The sequence below is a fragment of the Cebidichthys violaceus genome, unplaced genomic scaffold, assembly GCF_023349555.1.
Source record: "Cebidichthys violaceus isolate CVI_PGR_0920_01 unplaced genomic scaffold, fCebVio1.0.p SCAF_15, whole genome shotgun sequence".
NCBI lineage: Eukaryota > Metazoa > Chordata > Actinopteri > Perciformes > Stichaeidae > Cebidichthys > Cebidichthys violaceus.
In genome coordinates this window covers 574,741-591,559 of record NW_027176318.1, presented here as the reverse complement: position 1 = coordinate 591,559, position 16,819 = coordinate 574,741, and the positions used below count along the sequence as shown (strand labels likewise).

General features: G+C 46.5%; 1 protein-coding gene across 1 annotated transcript in view; it reads right to left on the bottom strand.

Annotated features, from left to right (window-relative positions):
- kcnh2b (potassium voltage-gated channel, subfamily H (eag-related), member 2b) overlaps positions 1–13,364 on the bottom strand; it is a 192,822-nt gene extending 179,458 nt beyond the window's left edge. Inside the window, exon 1 of the mRNA XM_068709574.1 lies at positions 13,202–13,364. Within this exon, the coding sequence (XP_068565675.1) occupies positions 13,202–13,277 (76 nt within the window). The 5' untranslated portion in view covers positions 13,278–13,364. The remainder of the gene's footprint in view (positions 1–13,201) is intronic.
- Positions 13,365–16,819: the final 3,455 nt, after the last annotated feature.

Below are 16,819 nucleotides of genomic sequence, written 5' to 3'. Positions count from 1 at the left end.
TGAATTCCAGTCTCATGTATGAAAGTCTCCCCACACTAGAGATGAACGAGTTTGAAAAAGGTTACCTATTGCAATCATTTTTGACTGAGTTTGATGTGGCATGCAAAATGAGGAGAGAATGATAACTTGCATCATTCGCCTCCTCCTCACCGGATAAAGGACACACTGCTGACACTGAGCATGAACTGTGAGCTGCAACATCATGGAATACAAGCGTAACATGTGGGGATACTGGGACGCTCTTTCCAGATGTGGAGGATGCCTCGCTTTAGAACAAGAAATAAGGAGGAGGCAAACAAAGCACCACTGAGGGCTAAAATCCTGCATTTCCCAGTTACCTTATCGATCACTGACATTATCAGCGAGTGTTCTAAAACCCCCTCAAGCAGTCCCTGCTCTTGGTGACATCACTGACCACATCTCGCTTCTCTCTGCAATTTCCTCCTAATGAGCTTTTGAAGCCTGAGAGGAGGGAGCTGATGGAGAGGCTGATTAAATACAAGCTGCTGCTGCTGCTGCTGCTGCTGCTTAGGAGGAAAACACCATTTCATATTCCCACAGACACACACACACACACACACGCACACACACACACACACACACACACACACACACACACACACACACATTCATGAGACATGCACGCATCCAAATGCACACAAATGCATTTATGAGATCTCAGACACACGAGCAGACCCACCAACGCAGACTGAATAATTCACTAAGCCCAGACCTTGGGGGCTCTGCAGTCTACCATGTGTGTGTGTGTGTGTGTGTGTGTGTGTGTGTCTCTGTGTGTTTATGCGTTTGGAATCTCCCTGAGTGCACTGCGTAGGCGGATAAGGAGGGAAGCCCATGTGTTAGAAGCACAAGTCTACACAGCAGCTCTGCTATATGGAGACAGAGAGATAAAGAAGGAACAAGTGAGATTAGGAACAAAGGAGAGAAGGAGACCAACAGAGAAATAAAATGGACGAAAGGATGAAGCGGAGAGACGTATTGAGAGGAAAAGGAGAAAACAGACAAAGGCAGCAGATGTATGTGACTGGTGGTTTTACAGTGACAGGCTGACGAGATTTTCTTTTTCCGGTCTCAACCCATTTCTAACTGAGCAATTGCCATGGAAACTGAAAATTTGACACATGCTAAATTCTCAAACACCGCGGGCTGACGCTCACGGTACAGTCAGACTAAATGTAGCGCCCCGTTATACGCTGGAGCGTCTCTTATCGAACCAGCCGGCCAGTGTCTGTTTATTCCCACGTTTTCTGTAGCAATCAGAAATCAATAGCATGCCTACAGATAGCGATTCACTGATATGTACACACTGAGGACCCATCCCGGGCTTTGCATTGACTCAATGAGCGATGATTTACAAGCAGCTCCAGGAACTACGAATAGAAAATCTTCCACCTTGCGCTTGTCGATTCTGCGGTGGATTTTTCCATCTTGAGTTTAGTGACACACCCAAATTCAATCCTATATCACCTTTGATTACCTTATTTTAAGGATTATGTTATTGGCATTTTGCCTTTTTTGGAAAGCTCATATTATAGGGGCAGACAGGAAGTGAGTGAAGGGAGGCGTAAGAATGTAACAAAAGGTCCACAGCCAGAGACAAACCGTGGACATGTAACGGCGTGGGACACCCCGCATTCTTATTACTTGGGCTAAATCGTTTTTACCCACGGTCGACTAACAAGAGCTTCACCAGCAAATGGAGTTGCCCGAGTTGTGCTTTCTTGATATATACGGGTGAAAATGAAGCTTCAGTCGGAGAGACTAATTCATTCACAAATCTCCGTCTCTCACTCCCTGCTTCTGCTCTATCAGACAATGATGGCCGTCACTCTAAGTTAAACCGACCAGATTTAGCCAAGTTCCCTCTGAGCCAATAACATGGTTGCTGTCAAACATTAGAAAGTCTGCTCTGCTCTCTGCTGTCAGTTGTCATTTCGGTCCGAGTCGACGCAACCCTCCTCCCCGTTCACTTCCACGTTCAGTTCAGCACATCCGGTGCCCAAGGTTCCTTCCACTCATCTGATAAGAGTTCAGCTCAGCATCCCATCATCCAGATCTTCAGCCAACTCTGCCCTTCACCACCACCAGCGCCTAGACAATGGTGACTACACAACATCACGATGGGGTCTGATCGCCAAAGACTTTCCACAATTCAAACTTTATTGTGCACCATGCAATAAATGTATCTGTTCACTCTAAATGAAGTCTCTCCTGGTTGAACATAGACATGGTGACGTCATCCATTGGTTTGTGCACTGCCGCTTTGAATCCGCCAGTTCAACGATTTGGCCGTCGCCATCTTGGATTACGCCGCCTGAATTGAACTTGTCATTTGATGGTATTGGGGGACTATTGTCTCTGATCGAGTCTCTTGGTTCTTGTTTAGGGTCCTTGCCATTTCACCCACGTTGCGTTCTGGCGGTCTGGTTAGATGTTCTGACAGTCCAGCCACAGAAGGCAGTCTCAGCGGGAAGCTTCTGTCGGTGGCCGTTGAACAGTGTCCATCCTATTCTTAAGTCTGGGCACGATTCTCATCATCCAGTCCTTGTTCCCGTTTGTCCATGAATTTGCTCACTGGAGACAACTGAATAAACTCAATTTGCTACTGAACATAGTATGTTTTTTATTTTATTTCCATGGTTCTGGTATCTGTTTTTGAAGTTCTGTTGTTCTGAAAGGGGAAGGGGGCCCCTGAGCGGATGCACAGCCCACAACAGATGTGGTTGCAAGCGTTGGAAATAGCAGGAGGACCTTCAGTTAGCGTTACCTTTTTAGAACTACTATTCCATCAGTTTGTATCATAATATCAGTGCACTCGATTGTGCCATTATGTTGCACTCCACTGCCTTCGACTGCAGTTGTATTTTTGCTGGCTCCATTGGTCCAAGCTATAGAGCGTTCCAGAGAAATGATGACTGGGAATATCACAGTCCATTGAGTCATACCGTATGAATTGTAAGGGGGTGATTCAACCTCAATACTCGTGTTTTCTTAGCAGTCGTCAGACCTAGAAATAAAACTCATAGGCAAAGTGATGTGTCATTTCAAAGTAAAGCCTTTTGTATAACAGTAACAACATGTTCTAATCTTCAATGTGCCATTAGGAGAGCAAGGGGAAATAGATGTGGAACAATGCTGGAGTTCAAAACTCTTCCAGGGGACCAAGTAAAATCTACGTGTACATTTCTATTAACCAACACACACTGCTAGCCATGAGCCAGTGTTCATCATGCAGCCCTGTAGCTGTAAAGCAATCCAGCCAACAGCTGTCAGCTCACAGGTGGGACACATTCCTGTCTCGGTCCCTCTGGTCGATCAAACTCTAGTCCCGTCTCTCTCACAGTGCCAGAGACATAATTACAGCACAGTGCTACGGTATTTCCCTCAAAATGAAAATGCTGCCAAAGCACCACACGTCTTTCCATAATGGACTTGTATATTCGTCCTATTAGAGATGCCGGCCGCACACTCTCCGTCGGCAAGACAGACGTGGACAGTGCTGGAGAAGTGCTGATGTCATCGGTGTGAGACAGCTGACAGGAGGATGGGGGGTCCTGTCATGTTTTTGACAGCCGAAGCATTTTTTTTCAGTCCACTTAGGGTTGCATTTCTGTGCCGTTTCTAAAAAGTGGGTATGCATAACACATTTCACCAATATACTTTCATTCATTACTTCATAAAAGTGCCTGCTGGCATGTTGTGTTCACATAAGATGTGTTGCTCATATCCTTCCGCGCCCATGTAAACCAACTGGGCTGTACACACGGGTCGTACGGTAAAGTTTCGGCGTCCCTAACCGAAACCGACTAAATGATCCGATTCTGATAACTGATTGAATTTGCATGCTTGCTAAAGCTTTTGATTTTGCTACACTCTCCCTGCTGTTCTCCTGGAGTTTCAATTCCCACGATCTCAGATCCTGTTTACTTCGCTCGCCTCCAGATTGCTGTGTGAAATGATTGTTCTTGTCAGACTGCCAGTTTGGAAAAGTTACAAGAATTACTGGATGCAATTTCGACTTTGCTTACTGACACCTTAAAGGAGAACAGCTAAACAAACAGAACTCCACAACAACATATGCATCTTGGTACGGTAGAGTCACGTTAAACATTTGCATTTTCTGTATTTAGAAGCCAGGCAAGAGGCGGGAGAAACTTTTTGGGTGAATGTGCTGCTCGAGCATCTCTCATTGGAACACCGTGTTAGTACTGCTAATCCGTGGTATCTCTACTGTACGTTACTTAAAATAATATGCATGGGAGTAAAAACTTGTGCAACCCGCAGGTCACCTGACTCAAAGCTTGGGTTCCCTCATTGCACACAGTTTGGGATTCAGTCATGCGACGTGGCACTTTTCAGAGAGTACACAACGGTCCAGTCGTTAAGAGTGATAATCCCATAATCACCCCAATCCTTAATGGGCCGTTTCGCTCTGCAGTGTCTCAGGCTACAGCGTGTACAGCGTCTCCCTCTGCCTTAACGAGGTTATGCAGATTTATGCAAATGAGGTCTAATCCCCGGAACGCTGGGGAATCCGGTGTCTTGAAGTTGGGGTTGGTCGGCCTTTTTCTGTGCCGCCGCCGCTCTCGGGGCGGCAGAGGAGTCAAGGTGAATGAGAGAGGAAGTCCGAGAAACGTGAGGGAGACAAAGCGGGAGCGCATGAGAGAAGTGTGTGATCAAGTTTTAGGAGAACCCGGGGGAGAGAGACTTGATGAATGGGGGGACGAGCGTGAAAGGGCAGCTGCCACCAGATAAAGCAGTGACAAATAGAGGTCCAGGCAACGGGCTGAGAGGAGAGGGAGCGCAGAAAACCGGGGGTCTCGCATGGCTTTGTTTCGCCTCTACACTCCGTCAACTTTGGATTTCAAAAGATATGAGGCGGTAAACAGACACTCCCACCCACTTCAACTCCTGAGCGGTACTAAAAACACCTACTGATCACATCGCACACATTTGAAGGCGATAGATTCATTTTGACGGGATTATAATCAAGACTTTCTTTTTTAGTGTGCTGCAACATTTCAGAAACGTGTTTCTAGACAGAACTCGTTTGCATTCCTTGACATTAGATTGCTGCAGCACAAAGAGACAAGATTGAGTACTTTTAATGCCAACGTTTTCAATACGTCGACACCATGTGTGCATGGCTACCGCAGCGTGATTTAGAAAGAGGTTAGGTGTCACTGTTCAAGAAGTAAAAGCAAGATGGATGAGGAGTTGACTTCAAAATAAAAGCAGGAAACACTAAACCGGAATGAAAAACATAAAGCAATACATTCTCTAGACACAGAAAGATGCAACACAGTCCAGTCTTGACATGGGAAGAGATTGTGGTTCCACCATGCTACAATAAAACACACTGCTTCTTAATAGGGCGCTATCATGCAATATCAACACAGTGGTTTATGGATATTTCTGATACCACGACATGGGGCGTTTAAAGCTCCGGCTTCATGTCAAACTCACAGCAGACTTGTGAGTGAAACATCCAGAAAGAAGGTAACCAGTTTAGATGTCTGAGCTGTCATTATGAGCCTTTACTGAAAGCTCAAACTAGACACAAGTGATGCATCAATCACTGTATACTGTCACAAACTTGAATGCATTTCCATTTATATCATTTGCTTTTTTGCTTTTGTTCCAGGGGAGAAGCTTCCCTTTTTACAACTTGACATCAAAGTGTGGAATAAACCTGACAAGGTGCTGCTGCTGCATTCAGTCTCATCTCTTCAGAGAAGAAACACAGCAGAGGTGCTCCGTTTGATGCTTTATAAAAAGGCACAGCCAATTAGATGATGATGGAGGGAGATGCACTTCTTCAGTGAGTGTCATCATCTGAGAAAACAGATGGTGAGTTCATCTCTCCCTCAATCAGCCACAAACATTCAGCTCCGACTTAAAAAACAGACTTTCAGACTTCTTCTTTTTTTAGTTTCAGGCCATCTGCAGATTTTCACGAGTTCAGCTTTCTCACAGGGGAGCCAGCATGCTCTTGGCTTTATTTACTACCAAGAACACCCAACTGCATTCCCTGGTAAACTCGATCATGACGAAATTATAAAGCAATCCAACACAAACATCAAAAGGAAAGAAATAAGAATGTGTCAGTTGTGCCTCCATGGCTAAAAACAAGATTGTCCTGGTCTGACCTTAACCAACATCACATGTACCTGATACTCCATGTATTGTGTTCTATAAATCGCATGATCTACATTCTTTCTGCTATATTTTTAGACAATTGCATCCTTCAACAGACAATGTTAGATGGAGCTAAATGTCTACAAGCTTCCCTTTTCAGATACCAGTTATACAAAAGTGGCTCCTTTACCCTGGGTGCTGATCCAGGTACCACACGTTACATTAACAACTCATGTATTGTGCTTCATATGGTCAGCAAGACAAACACTTTGCATGAACGTTCAAGTCAAACCAGACGAGGACTGTTGCCCTAAAATGCAAAGTCCCAATCCACAGCCTTCTACGGACGCGATTCCTCCTGTGATGTTTTTATAACCCCCCCGACAGGATGGCTGAGCTCCATTCTCCTTCACGGTGGTCAAGACGGACTGACAACCTCAGCTAAAGCATCCTTATCAGAGCGTCCTTGACTAGAAGCCGACTCTGTCCCGTCTCTGTGCTCAGAGTGAGACGGACTGAAGTGTCTCAGGTCCTGGACTAAATGATCGGTCCAGTATGAACGAGTTGTTGGTCCAGAGGGTCAAAAGGTTCAGATCCTGGAAGCAGCTGGGACGATGAGGGTGTTCTCTGGTCGCACTCTCTCCTTCTTTAACTACTGCTGCTTTAACAGCTTACATTTTACACATACACATTATGTACAGTGCATATTTCATATCGTTTGGAGCAAACGGCCACAGTGCTTTGTACTGGCCTGATTTTTATGCTCGTTTCCCCAAAAATATTGTTACTTTCCTCATTTTTTTACAGGAATATTAAGGTCGTTTGTTGTTGTTTTTTATAATGGAAAGCTTGAACTCGCAAGCAAGCAGCACATCCACACACCGCAAGCTCTCCCCTCGCAGCAGCGCCTCGGCAGGGGCCATGTTGCCCGGCTGGACGCACGGAGGGTATAGGCTGGGCATCGGAGAGATGGAGAGGAGGAAGAGGGAGAGAAAACAGGTTGTCAAACGAGACAAAGAGCAGAACGGAGGAGGGAGCGAGAGAGAGAGAGAGAGAGAGAGAGAGAGAGAGAGAGAGAGAGAGAGAGAGAGAAGAGTGTTTACAAGCTCAGAGAGTTTTACAAGCTCAGAGAGTTTTACAAGCGTGTGTGTGTGTGTGTGTGTGTGTGTGTGTGTGTGTGTGTGTGTGTGTGTGTGTGTGTGTGTGTGTGCGCGCTCACCCATGTTCTTTTGTGTGCCCGCTTGGTAATGCGTGCGTATGTGTGTGTATGAACGGGAGTCAGGAAAGAAGACGGGAGAAGAGAGAGAGAGAGAGAGAGAGAGAGAGAGAGAGAGAGAGAGAGAGAGAGAGAGAGAGAGAGAGAGTTAGATTTCACACCAATAAAGTGCAATCATGAGGCACTGACTCACTCCTGACCTCAGCACAGTGGAGCAGTGTTGCTGTGTTCACACCCTCCGAGTGAAACAGATGGAGCGGAGAAACAAAGCTCAGCGCCGGAGAAGACCCTTCATACCGTCGTCACTCTGCACCGGCACAGTATCGCAGCTACAGGAGCCGTTGTGCACAAAGAACTCGCTCTGCTGTTTTTATAGCACGGGAGTCAAATTAGACAAATCCAACGTGTGAGCCTGCAGAGGTCTCCTCACGGCCTATTCCATGTACGCCAGCCACATGTAGCGCCGCGCGTTGAGACACTTGCACGTACTCAGCGGCACTTGCGTGTCCTTTCACAGAAGCAGAGAGGCATCTCTTCCTCCCTGCTCTGGGCACATCAAGGTTCTGCGCCTCAGATGCAGCTCTCAGCCTGAGCTCATCAAAGCCAGGAAACACAGATGGTAATATATTGTAAATCTACTTCCAGAATGTTATTCTGTATTCTTAGAACTTGTTGTGGTTCTGGGTCAGATATTGTAATTCGTCTACAATGTGATTCTTCCGTCTGCACCTCGGGTTCTGTCCGTCCTGAAATAAGAGCTCTGCAGGGACGACGGATTTTTGTAGGCCGACTCCGGAGGTTAAGCGTTGATTTTTCGGATTTTGGATTTCTGCATATAAGCTCTGTGACAAACACAAGTTTATAATATTTGCAAGTTGTGTTCAGCGAGATAATCTCCACGAATGAACACACACGCCTTTATGATTCTTGAAGGGTGAATGCAACCAGAAGCAGCGAACAGCTAATGTCAGGCCATCGACCAACTACTCCACGGTCGCTTTAGCGCCAGTCTGCACGCGAGGATGTGAAGGCGGACTAACCGCCGTGATGACGTTTAGTAGTCGCATCTGAAAAGCTTCTGAATTTACCAGAGGGATATTTACTGACACCTTTTATATCGTAGAACAAAATGTTAAAGTCTCTTAAGTTTGTGTTAACCAGCTCTTATTTCAGGCATCTAACCAAAAACCTATTCAAGAACCTGATTGACTTCAAGAAGGGGGAACCGGAAGAGCCAACATGGTGACTTATTACCACGGCGGAGCACTCCGCACCCTCTGCTGCTCCACTTTAGGTTTCCTCAACTTCCCCGATTGAGGTCCAGGCATGCCAGCATTAAAAACAGTGATTTAAACTGCGAGTAAATCTGGACTAAACTGACTAAGCAAACTATTCTGCAAGTCATTTCCTAAAAGAGCTAAGCGCCGTAGTTTATTGAGTCTCCTCAAACAGGACGGAATAGTGCATGTTTGGATCTATTTTCAGCTGTGGATGAATACACATTTGGTGCATTGGTGAGAATATTTCCAGCAGCACGACGGTGCATGTTGGAATGACTCCAAATAAAAAATATCCATGTGAAGAAATCTGATTGTGTGATGTTGTGCACGTAATGAAGGATAGAGTCAACCCGTGCAACCTTGTGGCTCACTGATGTGTTTTAACAGCTTTTGGTCCACAGTGGAGCTCTACGGCACAGAGGAAGAGGACATGTCAGGCTGTGAGACACACATTGCTTCTCCATCTAAGACATGCCTCTAATGCTTTCTCAAGTCTCTATAATTACAGTTTAAAACTCCCACCCGGTTCACTCTAACCAATCCATCAGTTAACCTAAAGCTGGAGCCACCCACATGTCAGCGTTGTGTTCTAATTTATCACAATTAGCTGCACCTGTGGAAGCACTTGTACTTCATTATGACAGTTATCAATGTACTGCATGTTACCCTCAAAACAAGCTCTGAAAGATGAAGAATCACCTGGTGATGACTACTGTACCTTTTTCCTGCTGTGTGTGTGTGTGTGCGTGTGTGTGTGTGTGTGTGTGTGTGTGTGTGTGTGTGCGTGTGCGTGTGCGTGGGTGGTTGGCTGCGTGGGTGTGGGAGTCAGGGGGGGCCGGTTGCTATGGCGATGAAGTGTTGGTACTTCAGCTGCAGAACGGTAACATCCTCCCCGGAGGACAGTGGCTTCTTGGAGGCTTGTAATTGGGCAAAGCCTTCTCTGAGGAGCGCCCAACAGCCAACCACACGTGACCCGTGGAGGGGCTGCTATGACCTCACGCTGAGGCCGGATTCTGTTGTTGGTTGTTGTTGTCGTTGTCGTCGTCGTCAGGGAGGCACGCGATCTGTGCGTGTGCAGTCCGGTCCGTGCGGAGCGATTAAACATGGAGGATGGCAGTACAGTAAACGGAGAGGGTCGCACGCACGGAGGATCGGTGTACAGTAAGCAGAGAAGGTCTGAAGTCAGGGGATGAGAGTGCATTAAAACCTGAGCTGGAAACCATGACGTGGTCCCACTGATCTAGTTAGACCTGGTTCTAAAGTGGCAGTCTCATCACGTTCATGTCTGTTTAAATAGAATATATCCAGGAAACAACAGCAAACATGCTGCCGCTCATGAATTATTCATCCTCCACACACACACACACACACACACACACACACACACACACACGCACACACACACACACACACACACACACACACACACACACACACACACACACACACCTCCTTTCCTTTCTTAAGGGATGGTCAAGTGTGTGCTATGCTTAAGGAGTTAACAAAGGAAGCATTTAGAGAGCTGGACCAGCTCTTAGTATGGCTGCCGCTTCCTTTCACTCAGCCCTCTCCCTGCTTTGAAGAGACATGATAAAGATGAGAGCAGATGAGAGCTATGAATGTATGAATGTCATGCGAGTGTGGATATTCTTTGTTAATAATCACTCCTGATGACGTGTGCTGCCTCAGGCCTAGTCATCTGGAGAAGCAGGATTGTGCTCCCTATTGATTTCCCTCCATCAATGATCTCTGTGCAAAACCTCTTTGACCTCCCGTCCAATAATCATATTCACATGTTTAATAGCTACTGTACACGACAGACTGTCCAGGCTGCTCTAGCTGATAGATTTGTATGCATTCCCTGGTTGGATCAACTCTATATGCTTTATGGAATTCATATCCCAATAGATGCAATATGTTTGATTCACAGATACAGCTTATAAGTTTAATGGACAAAAAGAAAAACAGTTCACCTGACCTGGGATCTGAGCTCCTGGAAACAAATCAATTCTTAGTTTAAGGTGATTACACCCTAATGAAAACATAGATATGAATATTAGATTACATTTCTGCCATTAAATCCCCCTAAATGCAACACTTGGCGGTAACTTTTTTTAAGACAGAGAACCCAACTGAAATGGAGTGCAGGAGGAGTCCACCTTCCCCTCGTAGGGTACTGACTGTTAGAGTCTTCATCAAACCGCCTCATACACAGGGTTTCCCACACAAACCGTCAGGGGAAGGTGTCGGTGTAACGTGACAACAGAAGCCCGTTGTTTGCTCCTGAATCATCTCGAGGCTGAGCGTCAAGTATCCGTAGTGAATGATCCTAAAAGCAGACCCTAACCTGGGATAAGAACCTTCGCCACGCCTCCTCTGCCGTGAATGAGGCTTTTTTTTTTTGTATCCCCTCGTCGTGTTCCGCATGAGATGCTTTCCATCACACAATGTATAGCTGAACAGGATGAGCCTCCTCCGGAATAAATGAGCGGCACGCACCGGGGCTCTGCCTTCCACAGACTCTTCATTTACTCTGGACAACATGAGAGCAGTGGGCTCAGGTTTCAGCGCTCGGTGGTCGAGTGGTTACGGCGCCGTGAGACCGCAACGTCCGGGGTTCGATATCGGCCTTTGTTGCATGCCACACCCCCGTTCTCTCTGCCTCTGGACTGTCCCGTCTAATGAAAAGATGGGGTCAAAGAAATGGGGCCTTATTCTGAAGCAGTACTGACAGCTCTCTACCTGGCTGCAGATTAAAAAGTCAAATCAATAGAGCAGTTTGCTGCGTAAAAAGCCAGATTTTGTCGATTAGAAAATGTCTAAACAGCTGCTAGTGTCCGCTGACGCTCCTCCTCCATGCTCACTATAGTTCATTACCCACAAGCCATTAGACACCATGTCATCCCCATCTGCGAGCACGCTTGGACAGCCCGACCAAAAAACCCGCAACAAGCGACGGACAATGATTCCGTAGGTACGAGTCCCCGGGGAGACATTTGGAGAGGCCGCTCAGCTGCCGGTGGCGTTCCCCTGTAACGCTGAAGCGCTCCTCTCACACATGTTGCAGAGATAAACTGCCAGCGCTTCCCGCCGCACGCCGAACCACATGCAAATCTGCTGTAAGGAAAGATTTAAGATACGACCACAGACGGCAGCGTTCCAATACGTTCAGTGATCCGCGCCGGTCGGGATGGAACATAAGCAAAGCAGGATTAATGTCAATCGGCCCAACTCCAACATCAATTATTCAACTCCACTGCACGTGTGTGGGTCGCTTTTGTTTTTAGCACCTCTTTGTCGGGTGGGGGTGGGGGGTGTTTTTGCACAAAAATCCATCACCATCGCACCTCGTTTGAAGCTCAAGAGCACATGGGAGACGCGGTGGAAGGCAGAGAGCCTCCAAAGATCAAACTCAGCCGCCCCCGAGGGCAGCAGTCCACAAACACTACATTTAAATCTAGAATACGTGTCTTTGGAAACAAGAACCGGCGAAACGTTAATGATACACGTGCACTCCACAGCCATCCTCATCCTCTTCTTCCTCTTCATCAGCCCAGAGGGGATTTTCCGCAGGGAACCGCTCCGTTGTGGCGCGTTTGAAGTCTGGTCACACGTTCAGAGATTGGAAAAAACACTAAAACATGAATGATTTGCATCAAAGATAACACCGCCGCAGAGGAGGTGAGGGCGGATGAAGCGCGCGTATTCTCAAATATATATAGGCAGCGTCACCATTGCATGCCTCGGGACTCCATGAAAGATTTAGTAGCTCGGATATATTGTTTGTTTTTGTCGCTTACAACTTGGATTAATTGAGAGGATTTGTTTTGTTTGCTTTCAAAGCAAACAAAACAAAGTGTGTAATAGTTGGACGTCTGAAAAGCATGAGCATATCATCATAGGGTTATTGAGGCGTCCAACAGTTTCCGTACGATCACTATTTCACGTCCAGATATTAGACCTCAAAACCTAAAAGCACCAGAGTGTGTCATTTTTTGCAGATTGCTTTTTCTGACAAGATCAGTGAAGACGGCGGCAGGATGAGACGCCTCGCACCAAAGCACGGCAGGACGTGCAGAAACAGAAGTAATCAGAAGAGTTGTTTTAGGAAGTTCTGCACGGACTGCATCCTTCACACATGACCCACTTGTGACCCTCTCCTGAGTGACGGATGCCTGATTCCACAGAGAGCAGAGTCAGAGCGGTTCACTTCAGAGTAGTCTCATCACGCTGATGCTATCAACACTATTGTCACATTATTCAGGGGTTTTCTGGGAGTTTAGCAGATTGTTGTTGCACATTTTCTAACCTCAGCTGCTGTACCATGAACGCACCATGACTCGTAGCCATGCATCAGCAGACTTCATTACTGAGGCTGATTCTGGAAAACAAAATGTCAAGCCCAAATCATTAGACTGCCCTTTACAAACAGCTTTTGAGTAAACAATACTTCAATAAATAAATAAATAAATGTGGGCCTCAGTAAAAGGAAATAAGCTACGTAGTTATGTATAAATGATCTCACAGAAGAGAACAATGATCTTACTCTGACTGTCGAATTTCCTGATGATGGTGTCCAGGAAGGTGTTCTGCGGAGCCACGTGGCCCCTCCGGACCGGCATCTTCGCTGCGGCTGCCCCCCTGACCCCCGGGACTTTGAGAGACTTTGGAGGACTTTTAAAGGTATTCGCTCCGACGCTGTGTTCTCCGCTCCCCGCAGCCCGAGCGCACGATGCTCACTGCGCTCCCCGCGTCGACACCCGACGCGGACAGGCTCGGTGGCGGTAATCCGGGTGCCAAAGTTTGCCCAAGTTGCTCAGGAATACGGCGGCTTCTCGTGGCTGAGGAGAGTTCTGGAAACGAGGCGCGCTGTGTGCTGCGCGCGGCGGATCTGGGCCGTTTCCAGCTTCCACTTTCCAGGGTTGAGGAGAGGAGCGAGGGTGTCCGTCCGTTTCTGTCCTCCCCCCCTCCCTCCCGAGGGGTAGGGCCGCCTGTCAGGTGATGTTTCCTCCCGCGGTCTCACACTCGGCGGAGCACAGCGGACCTCTCATCCTGCACTACAGTCCGCTCCTGAGAAGCGGACCGGGCGAGCTTCCCGACGAGCGGCGTTGGAGCCATAGTTTGGGGAGGGGGGCGCTGGGCTGGGGGGTTATTTCTCCTCCCACCTCCTCTCTCTAAATATCTGCGTTTAACTGGGGAGAGAAGGAGCACAGTGCAGATCGGCGGAGCGCAGATCGTCCTGGATCTGCGTTTTTTGGGGAGGTGTTCTCTGAATCTCTTCTTCCTCCTCCTCCTCCTCCTCCTCCTCGCTGTGCGCTCTGCCGGATGACTTCAGCTCCACCGGCGTCTCTAGCTGCGCCTCTTTTTAACCCTTTGCTCATCGGGAGCCGCTCACACTTCTTGTGAAGGGTGATGAAGAGGTAGATGCGCCCTCAGCTCCCCGGAAACCACAGTTAGAATTACACCTGAGGTTGGGGCCACGGGGACTCTTGGGTGCTACGAAACTGGCACCCAAAATTAATTATGAATGTTATTACAAATGATCAATTTGTTAAAAAAATGGGGAGAACTGACAAAAGATTGACGGCCAACAACGGTGTAAGCCTTTGAGATGTATCAGAGGGAACGATGAACGTGCCTTTAACGTGTCACACCGCGTGGTTTATCTCTCTCTCTCTCTCACACACACACACACACACACACACACACACACACACACACACACACACACACACACACACACACACACACCTGCTCTGAGAGGCTGCTGTTGATAACAGGTGTTCGGCTTTGGGGCGACCGGCTTCCTGTGTGGGAGGGACTCATTTGAGAGTGACACGCACACACACGCGCGCACACACACACACACACACACACACACACACACACACACACACACACACACACACACAGTGAGACTTATTGAGAAACCTGAGTAATAAACCTAAACGTCTGACGTCACAGACATAGTTAATTTTCGTTCCTGAATTTTCCGCCGGATAGAAATTCACTCCAGTCGTGTAAAAAGAACTCGTTCACGCCCCCGGTAAGAAACATATGTCCCCTGCTCCAGAGTGAAGCGGACTATTTAATACGGCGGAGGAGACCGGCTGTTTCTGAATTTGTGTACATGTCACGTCAATGTGCCGAGGACCTGCCGCGGTTGTGATGGGGGGATTCACCGCTCAGCCATACGTCACACGGCCGGGGTTCCCCACTTCCGTTAAGATGGGGAAGGGGGGGAGGGGGGCGATGCCTTCGTGGACCCCTCGGATGTCGTGTTTTAGGCTGAAGCGCACACGGACTGTCGGTCACTTCTATCAAGACTGCGTTTTACGCGCTGTCTTTACGCATGAATGGTCTCCAAAGGAGTGGAACGTCGCACTGCAGATGGCTGACAGTCTAAAACATAAGACATTTAAAACACAGTCACCAAATCACATGACATTACACTTGATTGAACATTTAAATAGCATCATCATAAAGGCCTGTATGACTTAGATGACTTTTTTTTTCCGGTCATATTGTTTTCATTTTTCCTCAGGATGCAGAATGCTGCAGATAAAACGAGGCCTCCACTCACTGTGATGCTTTTTAAATTGTCTTTAATTGTTGCATTTTAAAGTTAGAGAATAGAGACATTCCTGTCCCCATTTAATCATCAAAAGGATTCAAAATACTGACATCAATGTTCCTCATAGGCTTCTCTACTACTACTACTACTACTACTACTACTACGAACTGGCACCTATGTATAGTTTATTTATTTTAACATTTAATGAATACATAAAAACACAGTGTTGACAGTGTTGGTTTAATTAAAACAAATGATTTATTAAATCAAGCAACCATCTTCTAGATTATAAATGAATCAAAAAGTTTCTGTTTTCCGACTGCAGTTAAACACAGGAGCAGTTTTCCCTTTTAAATCCTTAAGTTTTTTGCAGATGTGTATATCCATCTGAGGGGAGTAATAATTATTTTCAGTTATGTATCAGCCCCAAAGCAACGCGGCTGCTGGCGGTTTGCATTCATCAAAGTGACCTGACTGCATTCATTCTCAGCCATCACTGATTTAATGATGAATTCACATGATGAATTGCAGCCTTGCAGCCGGACGAGGCCTGAGGAGCCATCTATCAAAAAGTGACATTTTGGTATAAATAAACAACAATGCATCAGTTCCTGCTCTTGTTCCATCCAGCAGCTTTTACTACAGCTGAGCGAGGGAGGAGGCCTCCTCTCTCAACTCCCTTATTTAGTCAGGAACAGAGAGGAGAGGATGGAGGAGACGAGGAGGGGAAGGAGGGAAAAAAAGAGGCAGACAGTTCCTCGTTATAGATGAGGCCGATTACAGCCCGGTAAACTCCATTTGTATTCACACACACACACACACACACACACACACACACACACACACACACACACAGAGAGAGAGAGAGAGAGAGAGAGAGAGAGAGAGAGAGAGAGTTGGCTGTAGTTGCTTTTTGAATAAACGTCTGAATAAAAGAAGTGAAAAAGCTCCACACTACTCTGACACATCCAATAAAAGCTACATCTTCTTGTAATGAATAAACAGCAGCACATTTAACTCAGAGGTATCACTTTATATAAGAAGCATAGCGTTTCCACGGAAACACTAGTATAAATATTGGCAACTGTGTTTATTCTGCGCAAGAATAAACCACAGACACTGCCCACACAATTATTTTTGGATATAACAAAAATATTGCACGATTCGTTTAAATCTGGTTTGTATTTGTTTCTGCTCAGAGCTTAAGTACGTTTGGAAGTTGACTCTGAAGGAGGGACGTTTGAGTGAAGTTCAGACACAAACAATGAAAAGCTGTGGTGATGGAAATGTCTGTAACCCACTTCACCAGATGAACAAAGTCATATTAATATACATCTTTTGGAAGGTTATTATATATTATGTATTCCCTGAGTATATACCAGGTGCTTTTGTTTCACTTCTACCCTCCAGGTGTTAATGCAAGAGAAAAAGTGTAAATGTATATTAGCAGCAAATAATAATAATTATTATTATTAACTGTGATAAACAGTTGGTGTACTGGATTCAAATATCATACACATTGTTTGACAGACTGAGTGTTCATGAAGAAATCTGTCACCATTGATTTTGTATCTAAAATATTCTTAAATC